The sequence below is a fragment of the Pan troglodytes genome, chromosome 23, assembly GCF_028858775.2.
Source record: "Pan troglodytes isolate AG18354 chromosome 23, NHGRI_mPanTro3-v2.0_pri, whole genome shotgun sequence".
NCBI classification, from domain to species: Eukaryota; Metazoa; Chordata; class Mammalia; order Primates; family Hominidae; genus Pan; species Pan troglodytes.
In genome coordinates, this window is record NC_086016.1 from 20249112 (window position 1) to 20265582 (window position 16471).

Below are 16471 nucleotides of genomic sequence, written 5' to 3' on the forward strand. Positions count from 1 at the left end.
AGTGAGCTGAGATCGCACCACTACACTTTAGCCTGCGCAACAGAGTGAGACTCCATCTCAAAAAAAAAAAAAAATTCTGTAACCTCTTTGGAAATGATGGACACCCCTTTGACAGTGCCTGATGAAGTTTACATATATACTTTTTACTCCTATCTGGTCATTCTGCTGCTGGGTTCACATCTTAGAGAATCCTTACACACATGCTTGAGAAGACATGTTTTAAAATAACTTTGTTGATACTATTGTTTACAAACTTCTAAAACTGGAATCAAGGAGAATAATGGATTGTTAAGCTGTGGAATAATCATACCATGAAATACTGTATTAACATTAATAAGACAAAATGTTTAAAGTTTGACAGGTTGGGTGATACATGCGTATTCGTTAATTTACAGTTTTCTTTATGGTTGAAATTTTTCTTTTTTTTCCAGAAAAAAAAAATAGTTGGTTTAGAGAACTTTCTTAGAAGTCAGAAAAAAAATAATTTTTAAAAATTTAAAATTTTTCTTAAAATTTGGTGATAGCAAACTTCTTTTCATTGATTAAAGGAGATATAGATTAGCATCACAAATGAAAATAATTTAGGAACAAAAACTCAAGTCAAATGCAACCCAGCAGGGATCGTGTCTTGCTCACAGCAGCAGTCAGGCAAAGATCCTATCCCTTGTGGAACAGAAGCTAGAACTGGGGAAGAAGGTAGAGGCTCAGGCCGGGCGCCATGGCTCACTCCTGTAATCCCAGCACTTTGGGAGGCTGAGGTGGGCAGTTCACCTGAGGTCACGAGTTCGAGACCAGCCTGACCAACATGGAGAAACCCCATCCCTACTAAAAATACAAAATTAGCTGGGCGTGGTGGTGCATGCCTGTAATCCCAGCTACTCGGGAGGCTGAGGCAGGGGAATCGCTTGAACCCAGGGGGCAGAGGTTGTGGTGAGCCAAGGTGGCGCCATTGCACTCCAGCCTGGGCAACAAGAGCAAAACTCCATCTCAAAAATAAAAAGAAAAAAGAAAAGAAAATAGAGGCTCTTGCTGGCTTCTCCTCCCTTCCATCTTTGTGCCTTGCTGTCTGGCAGTCTCATTTTTCTCCTTGCCTCTTTTCTTTGGCCCCTACCTCCTTGTTCCCTGCAAGTGGTAAGTGCCCCATCAGGCTGGCAGTGGAATGCCAAGTGTGCTTCTCATGGCTGTGGCTGGGAGCCAGGAAGAAAATCATCATCCCTGCCTTCCAGCTCCTTGCCAATCCCAGCTGGCATCTTTCCCCTCTTCCCAGCCAAAATCCCACTGGCGGCAGGGCCTGCTGCCTGATCTGGGGGTGGGGTGGGGAGCAGACCATTGCTTGCATGGATGCCTTCATAAACGCAGAACGGCAAGAGCTGGGGCGTGCGTTTAAAATCCTGCGTGTGTATGGACTGAGAGTCTGGTCCTAAAAAAGGATTTGCGGATGTTGCTTTTTTTAAGTAAAAGATCAGAATGGCCTCAAGTAATCCAAGAAGATAGTCCTCATTCAACCTTGTACTTTTTCCTTTTTCTTCGACTGCCATTCTTCTGTTTTCTTCTGCCTTGCTCCCTCCCCTCCTGCCCACCCTGTGCCTGCCCTGCCACCTTCGTCTCCCACCTTGAGCTCAGTGTGAGTGAGGAAACAGGTTCAATTAGTTTACCCTTGTCTTAAAGCATTCCATCTGTAGAAACATCCTAATTACCAAAAAGAGGGTGGCACAGGGAGCAGAAGTTGCTTCATAATCCTGCTTTGGTGGCCTGGTTCTTCCTTCTCTCACAGTGATGAAGGAACACGCCATGTCAGTGTCTGGAGTGTGCTTAGCTCACTCAGCCTTTGTGTTCATTGTAGATCGAGCGAAGAGGAGAAAGCTCAGGGAAGAAAGGGCATGGCTGCTGGCTCAAGGAAAGGAGCTCCCTCCAGAACTTTCCCATCTGGACCCCAATTCCCCCATGAGAGAGGAAAAAAAGACTAAAGACCTGTGAGTATTTAGTAACAACAACAACAGCAGTAGCAACTGGTAGCATTTATGAAGCATTCAGGCACTTGCCCCATGTCATCCTTAGAACAGCCCTGTTGGGTAACATGGTCACCATGTGTGAGTGCACAGGGCGGGCCCTGCACACACAGACACGCCTAGCTACCCTGGCCTCTGACACTCTTGCTGCCACACTCTGTGATACTTAACACTAAGCTCTTCTTTCTTCATCCCCTCAATTTAATGAAATCAGAATCTGATTATTATGTAAATTAGCTCCTTGGAAATGTGAATAGAAGTTTATTCTTTTTAAAGTAATTACTTCCCGTGACAGTACTAGGTACCGTTTGTCTTGACTCCTTACTAAACTCAAGAGGCAGATACACATTCAGTGTTCCTGAGCTCATTTATCATATGATTTTTTGGATTATTCTTTAGATCACAAAAATATTCATAACTAAAATAAACCCTAGTTGAAAATGTGCTATAGGCCGGGCTCACGCCTGTAATCCCAGCACTTTGGGAGGCTGAGGTGGGCAGATCACCTGAGGTCAGGAGTTCGAGACCAGCCTGGCCAATATGGTGAAACCCCCGTCTCTAATAAAAATTTTAAAAAAAATTAGCCAGGTGAGGTGGCACATGCCTATAGTCCCAGCTACTCGGGAGGCTGAGGCAGGAGAATCACTTGAACTCAGGAGGTGGGGGTTGCAGTGAGCTGAGATCGTGCCCCTGCACTCCAGCCTGGGTGACAGAGTGAGACTCCGTCCAAAAAAAAAAAAAAAAGATTGTGCTATAAAGCCTGGGCAACATGGTGAAACCTCACCTCTACCCAAAATACAAAAATTCGCCAGGCATGGTAGCGCACACCCGTAGTCCCAACTATTCAGGAGGCTAAGGTGACAGGATTGCTGGAGCCCAGGAAATGGAGGCTGCAGTGAGCTGTGATCACACCACTTCACTCCAGCCTAGGCAACAGAGCAAGATCCTGTCTCAAAATAAGTAAATAAAGAATGTGCAATTAAATAACTAACATTCTAGAACCATAAAGTTCTGGATCATCCAGGCCAACCCCACATTTTATAGATGAGGAAAGTGACATTCCCAGTTTTGCTAAGGTCCACTGTCCCTCATTGTATTTCCAGGGAGTGTTATCAGTGTCACAGGCTCATCTAAACCACACTATTAGGACTATTCCAAATCTTAATTCAGTCAGGTGTGTCTGCGATAGACCTGAGAGAGCTCAGGAGAGAAGGTGGTCAGAGTTACTATTAATTTCTTATTTTGTGATTTACAGCTTTGAGTTGGACGATGATTTCACTGCTATGTATAAAGGTTAGTTCCCATTCTCCACTGTTCTGTTTGTGATGGAAGTTTTCCTCTGTGAGTGTGTTAAGATCTCTTCTCTGGCTTTCAGTTCTAGACGTGGTAAAGGCTCACAAGGATTCCTGGCCCTTCTTGGAACCTGTGGATGAATCTTATGCCCCTAACTATTATCAGATTATTAAGGTAGAAGTTGTCTTTGCAGTAATGCCTACTATAGTGTGTATATCTTTCTTGGGTTTTGTCGTTTGTTTCTTGTTAAATATATATATATATATATATATTTTTGATATGTTTTTCTTTTCAACTGTCAAAAGTTCATGTGATGTTTCTCATTTTATCTGTTATTCATTACAGATCAGCATTGCTGAATTCTCATTATCTCTCTGTCTCTCTCTCTCTATGGAATGTTTGCTCTCAGCATATTTTAACTATAAAGAGTTATATGTCTCATTTAGGCCCCCATGGATATTTCCAGCATGGAGAAGAAACTGAATGGAGGTTTATACTGTACCAAGGAGGAATTTGTAAATGACATGAAGACCATGTTCAGGAATTGTCGAAAGTATAATGGGGAAAGTAGTGGTAAGCAGGGAAGGAGTTTGTGCTAGATACATATCTGTAATCAAGAATAAAATGCCTTCTCTTTTACAAATACACATCCTAGTGCCTTTTCTGTAGGACAGTGAACAGAATGTGTATGAAAAGTTATGGGATTGACCATTCCAGCCACTTATACAGTGTCTGCCAGGGATTCTCTCCTGCCCCACAGGACAATAGAGTGCAGCTGGCAGCTAACTGGCTCATCCTGGAGACCAGTCTGGGTCTGGATTATACTGTGTGTGCCTCTTTAACCACCGAGGGGACTGACCCTACATAGAGCTGACTCTTCAACCATCTGGGGAAGCTGGCGTAGTAGATCTGCAATATCAAAGTAGAAATGGCTCTTTCTGAACATCACACACCGGGGCCTGTTGTGAGGTGGGGGAAGAGGGGAGGGATAGCATTAGGAGATATACCTAATGTAAATGACGAGTTAATGGGTGCAGCACACCAACATGGCACATGTATACATATGTAACAAACCTGCACGTTGTGCACATGTACCCTAGAACTTAAAGTATAATAAAAATATATATCTATATATATAAAAAAAAGAAATGGCTCTTTCTCCTTTGGGTCATTTATGCATTAACTAAAAATGCCCTGCTTAAAAACAGCAGATTCAGCCATTTTTTATTTAGTATTTCTGCAGTTTAGCCTTAAAGAATTAAATTTTTACTGGCATTTTTTTTCTTTATTTACTAACCTCGAGGCAGGATTTCACTCTGTCACCCAAGCAGGAGTGCAGTAGGGCAAACATGGCTCACTGCAACCTCAAATTCTTGGGCTCAAGGGATCCTCCTCCCTCAGTCCCAAGTAGCTGGGACTATGGGCATGTGCCACCACACCTGGCTAATGTTTTCTTTTTGGTAGGGACGGGCGTCTCACTTTCTTGCCCAGTCCAGTCTTGGAACTCCTGGGCTCAAGTGATCCTCCTGCCTTGGCCTCCCAAAGTGCTGGGATCACAGGCATAAGTTACTGTGCTCAGCCTGGTTTGACTTAATAGTCCTAGAGGCCCTGTCCCAACCATACAACCTTGGGCATCTTACAGATAGAAACCATGTCTTCTTCATCTTGCATCCATAGCTCTACAATATAATGTGCCCTAAAGGTGAATTAAACTCATAGTTTACCCAGGTTGCATCTTCTATTTATTAGAATTGTCTTTTGTGACCTATAGTTCTGTTTCTATAGTTTCTATAAACTATAGTTTCTATAAACTATAGTTTCTATAAACAGTTTCTGTAAACTATACCTAGAAGTCAATCCTCCTGTCTTCCTATAGAGTATACCAAGATGTCTGATAATTTAGAGAGGTGTTTCCATCGGGCAATGATGAAACATTTTCCTGGAGAAGATGGAGACACAGATGAAGAATTTTGGATTCGAGAGGATGAAAAGCGGGAGAAAAGACGGAGTCGGGCTGGTCGAAGTGGTGGGAGCCATGTTTGGACCCGCTCCAGGGACCCAGAAGGGCCCAGCAGGAAACAGCAGCCCATGGAGAATGGAGGAAAGTCGTTGCCCCCCACACGCCGAGCGCCCTCTTCTGGGGACGATCAGAGCAGCAGCTCCACACAGCCCCTGCGGGAGGTGGGCACTTCCAATGGCCGAGGTTTTTCTCATCCCCTGCATTGTGGTGGGACACCCAGCCAGGCACCCTTTTTAAACCAGATGGTAAGGAATAGAGTGGAGACTGTTGCGGTTTCTCCTAGTTTGTGAGTTCATAGGAATGTAGAGGCCATTCAGTTAGTACTTCCTGCAAAATACTTACGTGTATGTATGGAATCTTTTTCCCTGTGAGTCCTTTGTTCATGTGATTTTATTTTGTTTACTTTTTAGTAGAGACACAGTGTTGCTATGTTGCCTAGGCTGGTCTCAAACTCTTGGCCTCAAGCAGTCCTTCTGCCTCAGCCTCCCAAAGTGCTGGGATTATAGGCATGAGCCACTGTGTCTAGCCGTTCCTTTATTCTAAATCCTCCTTTTTCTCAATCACTTGAATTAGGTATTCTCAATGTGGGCAAAAATTGGGATTAAAAAATATGTAATCTGGCTGGGCGCGGTGGCCCACTCTTGCAATCCCAGCACTTTGGGAGGCTGAGGTGGGCGATCATGAGGTCAGGAGTTCAAGACCAGCCTAGCTAACATGGTGAAACCCTGTCTCTACTAAAAATACAAAAATTAGTCAGGTGTGGTGGCGCTACTCAGCTACTCAGGAGGCTGAGGCAAAAGAATTGCTTGAACCCAGGAGGCAGAGTTTGCAGTGAGCTGAGATCGTGCCACTGCACCTTAGCCTGGGCAACACTGTGAGACTCCGTCTCAAAAAAAGAAAAAAAAATGTAATCTTTATTGTATAAAGCACAGGTATACATGTAGTACATAAATGTACAGTATATCTGCAACATTATAAGATTTCATGGTAGCAGGCAACTGGGGAGAAACGGCTAAAATGGATCCTTGGGAGGAGGAGTAATAAAAAAGAGATTGAGAAACACTGATTTAATGTTGTATCTCCTGGAGAGGGAAGTTGCTTCAGGCTCATAGGCAAGCCCTGATGCGGGTGAGCACGTGTGTTCACAGTCTCCCTGTCTCCAGCCGAGGTTTAGTCGTCTGTTTTATTTTAGTAGAACGTTCATCTTCAGGAAAACCCTTGTTGTCAACCTAAAGTCTGTGCCTTTCCTTTTTCCTCTTCTTTCTTTGTTCAATGTGCTGCAGAGGCCAGCAGTACCAGGAACATTTGGCCCTCTGCGAGGATCAGATCCTGCCACCTTGTATGGCTCCTGTGGAGTCCCGGAGCCACACCCCGGGGAGCCTGTGCAGCAGCGTCAGCCTTTCACCATGCAGGTAAGCAGCCTACTCTGGAGGTGCAGGTGCAGGGGGTCCCACAGGTACATTTCAGAGAAAAAGTCTCTTTCCAGATTAAATGTTGTTCATTGCGTCCTTTCCCGAAGAGTCTGTTCCCATAGAGAAGCATGTCACAAAGTGTGCCTTATTCTGTGAGTCTGTAACTGTGCTGCCTTTTCTCGTTGCCAGCCTCCAGCTGGAATTAACAGCCTCCGAGGACCCCGGCTAGGCACACCAGAGGAGAAGCAAATGTGCGGGGGGCTGACACACCTTTCTAACATGGGCCCACACCCTGGATCCTTGCAGCTTGGGCAGATAAGTGGCCCAAGTCAGGATGGAAGCATGTATGCTCCAGCTCAGTTCCAGCCAGGATTCATTCCTCCCCGGCATGGGGGGGCTCCAGCCCGGCCACCAGACTTTCCTGAAAGCTCAGAAATTCCTCCCAGCCATATGTATCGATCGTACAAGTACCTGAATCGAGTACACTCTGCCGTCTGGAATGGGAACCATGGTGCTACGAACCAAGGACCCTTGGGCCCAGATGAGAAGCCCCACCTGGGGCCAGGACCCTCTCACCAGCCTCGCACTCTCGGTCACGTGATGGATTCCCGAGTCATGAGACCACCTGTCCCCCCCAACCAGTGGACTGAACAATCAGGCTTCCTACCTCATGGAGTTCCTTCCTCAGGGTACATGCGACCGCCCTGCAAGTCTGCTGGACATCGGTTACAGCCACCTCCAGTGCCAGCACCCAGTTCTTTGTTTGGAGCACCTGCCCAGGCTCTTCGGGGGGTGCAGGGAGGGGACTCCATGATGGACAGCCCAGAGATGATTGCGATGCAGCAGCTCTCCTCCCGCGTCTGCCCCCCAGGTGTGCCTTACCACCCCCACCAGCCTGCACACCCCCGTTTACCTGGCCCTTTTCCGCAGGTAGCTCACCCAATGTCAGTCACTGTGTCAGCCCCCAAGCCTGCCCTGGGCAACCCTGGGAGGGCACCGGAGAACAGTGAAGCACAAGAGCCTGAGAATGACCAAGGTAATTTACACTGTCACTTTGGGCTCTTTAAGCTCTTGTTTCATGAGTAATCTTTTTACACAGCATATCAAACCAAGTGTAATCTGGTTCCCAGCCTCTCTTTCTTTGTTTATTTTTTGGTTTTGTTTTGTTCTGTTTTGTTTTTTTGAGACAGAGTCTTGCTCTGTCGCCCAGGCTGGAGTGCAGTGGTGTGATTTCGGCTCACTGCAAGTTCCACCTCCCGGGTTCATGCCATTCTTCGGCCTCAGCCTCCCGAGTGTCTGGGACTACAGGCGCCCGCCACCATGCCCGGCTAATTTTTTTGGTATTTTTAGTAGCAACGGGGTTTCACCGTGTTAGCCAGGATGGTCTCAATCTCGTGACCTTGTGACCTGCCCCCGTCGGCCTCCCAAAGTGCTGGGATTACAGGCTCACCGCGCCCAGCCTTCCCAGCTTCTCTTTCTTGAACTTCTCAGATTTGGGCCAATCACAGTCCTTCTCTTGGTCCGTCGATCCCATTTCTGGTCATAATTTTGACTCTGCACAGGTGGGCGCTTGCTGTGCCAGGCACTCCTCCTGAGACTTTTTTTTTTTTTTGAGACAGAGTCCCACTCTTGCCCAGGCTGGAGTAGAGTGGCACGATCTCGGTTGACTGCAACTTCTGCCTCCCAGGTTCAAGCAATTCTCCTGCCTCAGCCTCCTGAGTAGCTGGGATTACAGATGCATGCCACCACACGCGGCTAATTTTTATATTTTTAGTACAGACAAGGTTTCACCGTGTTGGCCAGGATGGTCTTGAACGTCTGACCTCAGGTGATCGCTTGCCTTGGCCTCCCAAAGTGCTAGGATTACAGGCATGAGCCTTCCAGAGACTTTTATACATTAACTCATTTATTCTCAGAACAAGCCTTCAAGATAGCTACTGTTACTATCCTTGTTTTTACAGATGAAAAATCCAAGGCATGGAAATGTTAGATTATTTGCTCTCAGCCAGCTAGTAAGTAGCAGAGCTGAGATTTGGGCCCAGACAGACTAACTAGTTCCAGCATCTGTGCTTTACCCACTGCATCATCATAGTTCCTCTAAAAAAGTACTGTCAGCCGGGCAGTAGTTTTGGTGGCTCATGCCTGCAGTCCCAGAATTTTGGGAGGCCAAGGCCAATGGATCAGTTGAGCCCAGGAGTTCGAGACCAGCCTGGGCAAGAGAGTAAGACTGTCTCTACTAAAACATTAAAAAATGGCCAGGCGCGGTGGCTGACGCCTGTAATCCCAGCACTTTGGGAGGCCAAGGCAGGCAGATCACAAGGTCAGGAGATTGAGACCATCCTGGCCAACATGGTGAAACCGCATCTCTACTAAAAATACAAAAAATTAGCCGAGCGTGGTGGCAGGCGCCTGTAGTCCCAGCTACTCCGGAGGCTGAGGCAGGAGAATGGTGTGAACCTGGGAGGGAGAGGTTGCAGTGAGCCGAGATTGTGCCACTGCACTCCGGCCTGGGCGACAGAGTGAGACTCCGTCTCAAAAAAAAAAAAAAAAAAAGTTAAAAAATTAGCCAGGCATGGTGGCTCATGCCTGTAATTCCAGCACTTTAGGAGGCCAAGGCAGGCAGATCACCTGAGGTCAGGAGTTCAAGACCAGCCTGCCCAACATGGCAAAACCCCATTCTACTTAAAATACAAAAATTAGCCAAGAATAGTGGCAGGTGCCTATAGTCCCAGCTACTCAGGGAGCTGAGGCAGGAGAATCACTTGAACCCGGGAGGCGGAGGTTGCAGTGAACCAAGATTACACCACTGCACTCCAGCCTGGGCCACAAAGTGAGACTCTGTCTCAAAAAAAAAAAAAAAAAAAAAGTTCATGCCTATAGTCCCAGCTACTTGGGAGGCTGAGGTGGGAGGATCACCTGAACCCAGGGAGGTCAAGGCTACAATGAGCTATGATTGCACCACTGTACTCCATCCTGGGCAACAGAGCAAAACCATGTCTCAATACCATCTTGAAAGTTATCAAGTGAATTTCTGTTCCTTGGATACATACCTGGATTTATTAAGAATGGCCAATAGTGAGATCTAGCAAATCTTGAAGCAGTTTCTTAGAAATACCATTTAGGCCAGGCGCAGTGGCTCACATCTGTAATACCAGCACTTTGGGAGGCTGACGCGGGTGGATCACCTGAGGTTGGGAGTTTGAGACCAGCCTGGCCAACATGGTGAAATCTTTTCCCTACTAAAAATACAAAAATTAGCCGGACGTGATGGTAGAGGCCTGTAAGTTCAGCTACTTGGGAGGCTGGGTCATGAGAATCACTTGAACCCGGGAGGCGGAGCTTGCAGTGAGCCGAGATCACGCCACTGCACTCCAGCCTGGGCGAAACAGCGAGACTCCGTCTCAAAAAAAAAAAAAAAAAAAAGAAATGCCGTTTAAGAGGAATAAACATTAAACTAGGGGAGAAAATGGAAAAAAAAATACTTTCCAATTAATGCTTATTTCTAGGATAAATATCTAGCATGCATGTAATTTTCTTCAGTACCTGGCAGGAGAATGGACACACTTGGACTTAAGATAATAGATTCCTGGCTGAGCACGGTGGCTCACATCTGTAATCCCAGCACTTTGGGAGGCCACAGTGGGTGGATCATGAGGTTAGGAGTTCAAAACTAGCCTGGCCAACATGGTGAAACTCTGTCTCTACTAAAAATACAAAAATCAGCCGGGAACAGTGGTGGGTGCCTGTAATCCCAGCTACTCGGGAGGCTGAGGCAGGAGAATCGCTTGAACCCGGGAGGCTGAGGTTGCAGTGAGCCGAGATCACATCACTGCACTCCAGCCTGGGCAACAGAGCAAGACTCCGTCTCAAAAAAAAAAAAAAAAAGATAATAGATTCCACATTAAATTGATGGTAGGGTTAGAACTCATTTAAATGTTTGTGTTTCTCATACCTGTAATCGCAACTACTTGGGAGTCTGAAGTGGAAGGATTGCTTGAACCCTGGAGTTCGAGGTTTCAGTGAGACACAATCACACCACTACACTCCAGCCTGGGCGACAGAGTTGAAACTCCGACTCTTTTAAAAAAAGAAAAAAAATGGTTAGGGAAAAAAAACCTTTTAGTATTTCTTTTGTGGAAAGTCCTACTTTGTTAACACCACCTCTAGCAGAATTTTCTAATATTGATTTCAAGTGAGTTCTGGAATTCAGAGCTTTACAAGAATCCTGTTTAGGCCGGCGCGGTGGCTCACGCCTGTAATCCCAGCACTTTGGGAGGCTGAGGTGGGTGGATCACGAGGTCAGGAAATCGAGATCATCCTGGCTAACACGGTGAAACCCCATCTGTACTAAAAATACAAAAAATTAGCCGGCGTGGTGGCGGGCACCTGTAGTCCCAGCTACTCCGGAGGCTGAGGTGGGAGAATGGCGTGAACCTGGGAGGCGGAGCTTGCAGTGAGCCGAGATCGCGCCACTGCACTCCAGCCTGGGCGACAGAGCAAGACTCTGTCTCAAAAAAAAAAAAAAAAATCCTGTTTAGTTAAGTCTAGTTACTAAGTTTCATGTTGGCTGAATAATGAAAAGTACGGTTTTTCACTTTCATTGTGTAATTTGTACCATTGACCTTTAGGGCCAGCTTCAAGTAGCCTGAGCTATGTTAATAGCTCTTTAAAAGTTGTTAAGAATCTCTAACCTTGTGCTTCAGATCTGTTACCAGGATGGTAATTTCATCACACCTGGACAACTGTCCTCCTAGAAAGATAATAAAAAGATTATTTTGGCTGGGCGCGGTGGCTCACACCTGTAATCCCAGCACTTTGGGAGGCTGAGGCGGGTGGATCACCTGAGGTCGGGAGTTTGAGACCAGCCTGGCCAACATGGTGAAATCTTGTCTCTACTAAAAATACAAAAATTAGCCGGGCATGGTGGTGCAGGCCTGTAAGTTCAGCCACTTGGGAGTCTGGGTCATGAGAATCACTTGAACCCAGGAGGCGGAGGTTGCAGTGAGCCAAGATCACGCCACTGCACTCCAGCCTGGGCATCAGAGTGAGACTCTGCCTCAAAAAAAAAAAAAAAAAGATTATTTTATATAGATATATACACACACTTACACACTATTGTATATTGTAGTCTTAGTTAAGACCTTATTTTTAGGTCGAATAGTAAGTTAAAGAATTCTGAGAATGTAAACAAGCATAGGAGTCTAATTAATTTGATTGGGCTTAGTAAATTTCCATAATATGTTAAAAATGCCTCTTTTTTTTTTGAGATGGAGTCTCACTCTGTCGCCCAGGCTAGAGTACAGTGGCACAATCTCGGCTCACTACAATCTCCGCCTCCTGGGTTCACGCCATTCTCCTGCCTCAGCCTCCCGAATAGCTGGGACTGCAGGCGCCCGCCACCACACCCAGCTAATTTTTTATATTTTTTAGTAGAGACGGGGTTTCACCGTGTTAGCCAGGATGGTCTCAATCTCCTGACCTCGTGATCTCGGCCTCCCAAAGTGCTGGGATTACAGGCGTGAGCCACCGCGCCCGGCCCCTAAAGATGCCTTTTGAGTTTCATGTTGTAGGCGTCTTGTCTTCAAGACATGCAGACAAAATGAATGTATTCATTCAACAAAGTGATTGAGTCTGTGTGTGCATGAACTGAGAGGACAGTGAGACGGAGAAGTCCCTCTTGTGGAGCTTTTATTCTCGTGGAGCAGAAACCAGGCATTTGGCCTTCCTGAGCGCCCGTCATGCCCTGTTCTTTCTGGTTGCATCCCATTTTAGAGCTTCCCAGCATGGTCAGCGATTCTGATGACAACCATCCCCTCCCAGTGTGTTTCACATGCATCTGCCTAGAGTCCGTGAGCCACAAGCCGTCTCTCAGCCTCTTACGAATCAGGCAACCCACGGTTAAGGACATTTCCATTCTCCGGCCCACTGTAAGAGTGAATGTAGAGGTGCTAGGTTTTACCTTTGTGTCCATGAAAGGGGTGAAAGGAAGTGTACAGGGACCCCAGTGTCCTGCCCTCTTTCAGGGACTCAAACAATTTCCAGGTGGGGCTTGAATCACCACACATCCACCTTAATCTGACTCAGGCATGTTCTTCACATTAATACTGTCATTTCAGCTACTGAATTATTTTTTCTCCTGTTTTTTGTTTTTTTTTTTTTTTTTGCAGCAGAGCCGTTGCCTGGCCTTGAAGAGAAACCACCAGGTGTTGGTACTTCAGAGGGGGTCTACCTCACACAACTACCTCACCCCACACCTCCCCTGCAGACTGACTGCACCAGGCAGAGCTCACCACAAGAAAGGGAAACAGTGGGCCCGGAGCTCAAAAGCAGCTCCTCCGAATCTGCGGACAACTGTAAAGCAATGAAGGGCAAGAATCCCTGGCCCTCGGATAGCAGCTACCCCGGCCCAGCCGCCCAAGGGTGCGTGAGAGACCTCTCCACGGTGGCAGACAGGGGCGCTCTATCCGAGAACGGAGTCATTGGGGAAGCATCTCCTTGTGGATCGGAGGGGAAGGGCCTTGGTAGCAGTGGTTCCGAAAAGCTGCTCTGCCCCAGAGGCAGAACGTTGCAGGAAACCATGCCATGCACGGGACAGAACGCAGCGACACCGCCCAGCACAGACCCCGGTTTGACGGGAGGCACTGTGAGCCAGTTTCCCCCGCTGTATATGCCTGGCCTAGAGTACCCGAATTCAGCTGCCCATTACCACATCAGTCCAGGCCTGCAGGGTGTGGGCCCTGTGATGGGAGGGAAGTCCCCAGCATCCCATCCCCAGCATTTTCCCCCAAGGGGCTTTCAGTCTACCCACCCACATTCTGGAGGCTTTCCCCGGTATCGCCCCCCACAAGGAATGAGGTATTCCTACCACCCACCGCCACAGCCTTCCTACCACCACTATCAGCGAACTCCTTACTATGCCTGTCCACAGAGCTTTTCTGACTGGCAGAGACCTCTCCATCCCCAGGGAAGCCCAAGCGGACCCCCAGCCAGTCAGCCTCCCCCACCAAGGTCCCTCTTCTCAGATAAGAATGCCATGGCCAGTCTGCAAGGCTGTGAGACACTGAATGCTGCCTTAACTTCTCCAACCCGTATGGATGCAGTGGCTGCTAAAGTCCCAAATGACGGGCAGAATCCTGGTCCAGAGGAAGAGAAGCTGGATGAATCTATGGAGAGGCCAGAGAGTCCCAAAGAATTTTTAGACCTGGACAACCATAACGCAGCTACCAAGCGGCAGAGCTCGTTGTCAGCCAGCGAGTATCTCTATGGAACTCCTCCTCCGCCTCTGAGTTCAGGAATGGGATTTGGTTCATCTGCATTTCCACCCCACGGTGTGATGCTGCAGACGGGGCCTCCCTATACCCCTCAGCGGCCGGCCAGTCACTTTCAGCCCAGGGCTTACTCTTCCCCTGTGGCTGCCCTCCCACCTCACCACCCAGGGGCCACTCAGCCCAACGGCCTCTCTCAGGAGGGTCCCATCTATCGCTGCCAGGAAGAAGGCCTGGGTCACTTTCAAGCTGTGATGATGGAACAAATTGGCACTAGAAGTGGAATAAGAGGACCTTTCCAGGAAATGTACAGACCATCAGGGTAAGATTGCGTTCAGGCTTTTCCCCCTAAAGAAAGAACAGATGTTTATTTTATGTATTTATTTTTGAGACAGAGTCTCACTTTGTCACCCAGGCTGGAGTGCAGTGGTGTGATCATGGCTCACGGCGGCATCGACCTCCCAGGCTCAAGGATCCTCCTGCATCAGCTGTTTAAGTAACTGGGACTACACACGTGCCACCACACCCAGCTAGCTTTTTTTTTTTTTTTGTAGAGGTGGGGTTTCACCGTGTTGCCCAGGCTGGTCCTAGTCTCCTGAGCGCCAGTCATCCTCCTGCCTCAGCCTGTCAAAGTGCTGAGATGACAGGCATGAGCCAGCACACCTGGCCTGGATGTTCATTTTAAACAGAAAAATGGCCTTAGAGATGAAGATAACCGTTAATGGTCTAGGAACAAAAAAAGTATGTGAATCATTGATGTTGTACACTCTGTAGGAAGGTATCAGACTTAGAGCCCAACTTTATCTTTGAAATTTTTTCCCCTCATGAAAATGAACTGGCATTTAAATGACTGACTTAGATTTTGATATTGTAAACTTTATTTATTTATTTATTTATTTTTGAGATTAAGTCTCACTCTGTGGCCCAGGCTGCAGTGCAGTGGTACGATCTCTGCTCACTGCAATCTCTGCCTCCCAGGTTCAAGCGATTCTCCTGCCTTATCCTCCCAAGTAGCTGGGATTACAGGTGCCCGCCACCACGCCTGGCTGAGTTTTGTATGATACTATAAACTTAATAACCACAGTTTGAGAGCTGTAAGCAAGCCTGTGTCAACATTGCTGCCATGTGGAGACACTCTGACCAAGGTAAAAAAAAAAAAAAAATAGGCCTACCCAGGAGTAGAAGAGGAGATCATGTAGTATTGAAGTTTTACTACATACCTCTCATTTCTTACCCTATCATTGAATGAGAAAACCAGGTTTATCCAGAATGCAAACAAGTCCCCATGAGACTTCTTTCACACATGCTTGTGTAGTGTTGTTCTCCAGATCCAGTTAGGTGATCTGCCATCCAGGAAGTTTTCAAATCGATAGATACAAATGAAAGTTATGAAGCGGCCAGGCGCGGTGGCTCACACCTGTAATCCCAGCACTTCGGGAGGCCAAGGCGGGCAGATCACGAGGTCAGGAGATTGAGACCATCCTGGATAACACGGTGAAACCCCATCTCTACTAAAGATACAAAAACAAAATTAGCTGGGCGTGGTGGCAGGCACCTGTAGTCCCAGCTACTCGGGAGGCTGAGGCAGGAGAATGGCGTGAACCTGGGAGGCGGAGCTTGCAGTGAGCCAAGATCATGCCACTGCACTCCAGCCTGGGCAACAGAGCGAGACTCTGTCTCAAAAAAAAAAAAGTTATGAAGCATAATCTTGAAACCAGTACCATTCAGCATAAAAACCAGTGTTCCCCTCCTCAATGCCATCCTGTCATCTTATTGCTAGATCCTCTCTACTATTTAACGTTTTGTCGTGTTTGCTTTATATGTCTCTAAATACCTGTTTTCTTTGCTTTGCTTTTTTTCCTAAGCTGTTGGAAAGTAAATTGTAGACATCATGGCCCTTAACCCCTCAATACTTGAGCATGCATCTCCTAAGAATGGACATTCCTTGGAGCACCATTTCAAAATGATTACCACACTCAAGGCAAATAACAGTATCTAATAGTTTTTGTTTCTGTTTCCTCAGTTGTCCCCAGAGTGTCTTTTAGAGCCGTTTCTTTGTGTTTTATTTTTATTGTTTTTTTCTGATAAAGGATCCAGTGAAGGCTCATGGATTTGCATTTGGCTGCCGTGTCTGTTTAGTCTCTTAATTTATAGCAGTTGTCATATCTTTGTTTTGTTTTCCAAAGAGTCCAGGCCAGTTATCATGGAGAGTGTTCCAGATTCTAGATGCATCACACAGTCTCCTTGTGTGTAGATAAAACTCTTGTGCCAGGTGCAGTGGTTCATACCTATAATCCCAGCACTTTCGGGGGCTGAGGCAGGAGGATTGCTTAAGCTCAGGAGTTCGAGACCAGCCTCGGCAACATAGTGAGATCCTGTCTCTAGTGAAAATAAAGAACTTAGCCAGGCATGGTAGCACACACTACTCAGGAGGGTGAGGCAGGAGGAGCACTTGAGCCCAGAAGATTGAGG

General features: G+C 47.0%; 1 protein-coding gene across 5 annotated transcripts in view; it reads left to right on the forward strand.

Moving 5' to 3' along the window:
• CECR2 (CECR2 histone acetyl-lysine reader) overlaps positions 1–16471 on the forward strand; it is a 191908-nt gene that overhangs the window by 169006 nt on the left and 6431 nt on the right. For 2 of the 5 annotated variants that reach the window (XM_016939629.3, XM_016939631.4), the window contains 8 exons: positions 1844–1973; positions 3265–3302; positions 3385–3476; positions 3749–3875; positions 5179–5567; positions 6606–6734; positions 6924–7770; positions 12902–14321. In XM_016939629.3, coding sequence (XP_016795118.2) covers positions 1844–1973; positions 3265–3302; positions 3385–3476; positions 3749–3875; positions 5179–5567; positions 6606–6734; positions 6924–7770; positions 12902–14321 — 3172 coding nt within the window. The remainder of the gene's footprint in view (positions 1–1843; positions 1974–3264; positions 3303–3384; positions 3477–3748; positions 3876–5178; positions 5568–6605; positions 6735–6923; positions 7771–12901; positions 14322–16471) is intronic. The other 3 variants (XM_016939630.4, XM_016939633.4, XM_016939632.4) reach the window with 3 other exon arrangements.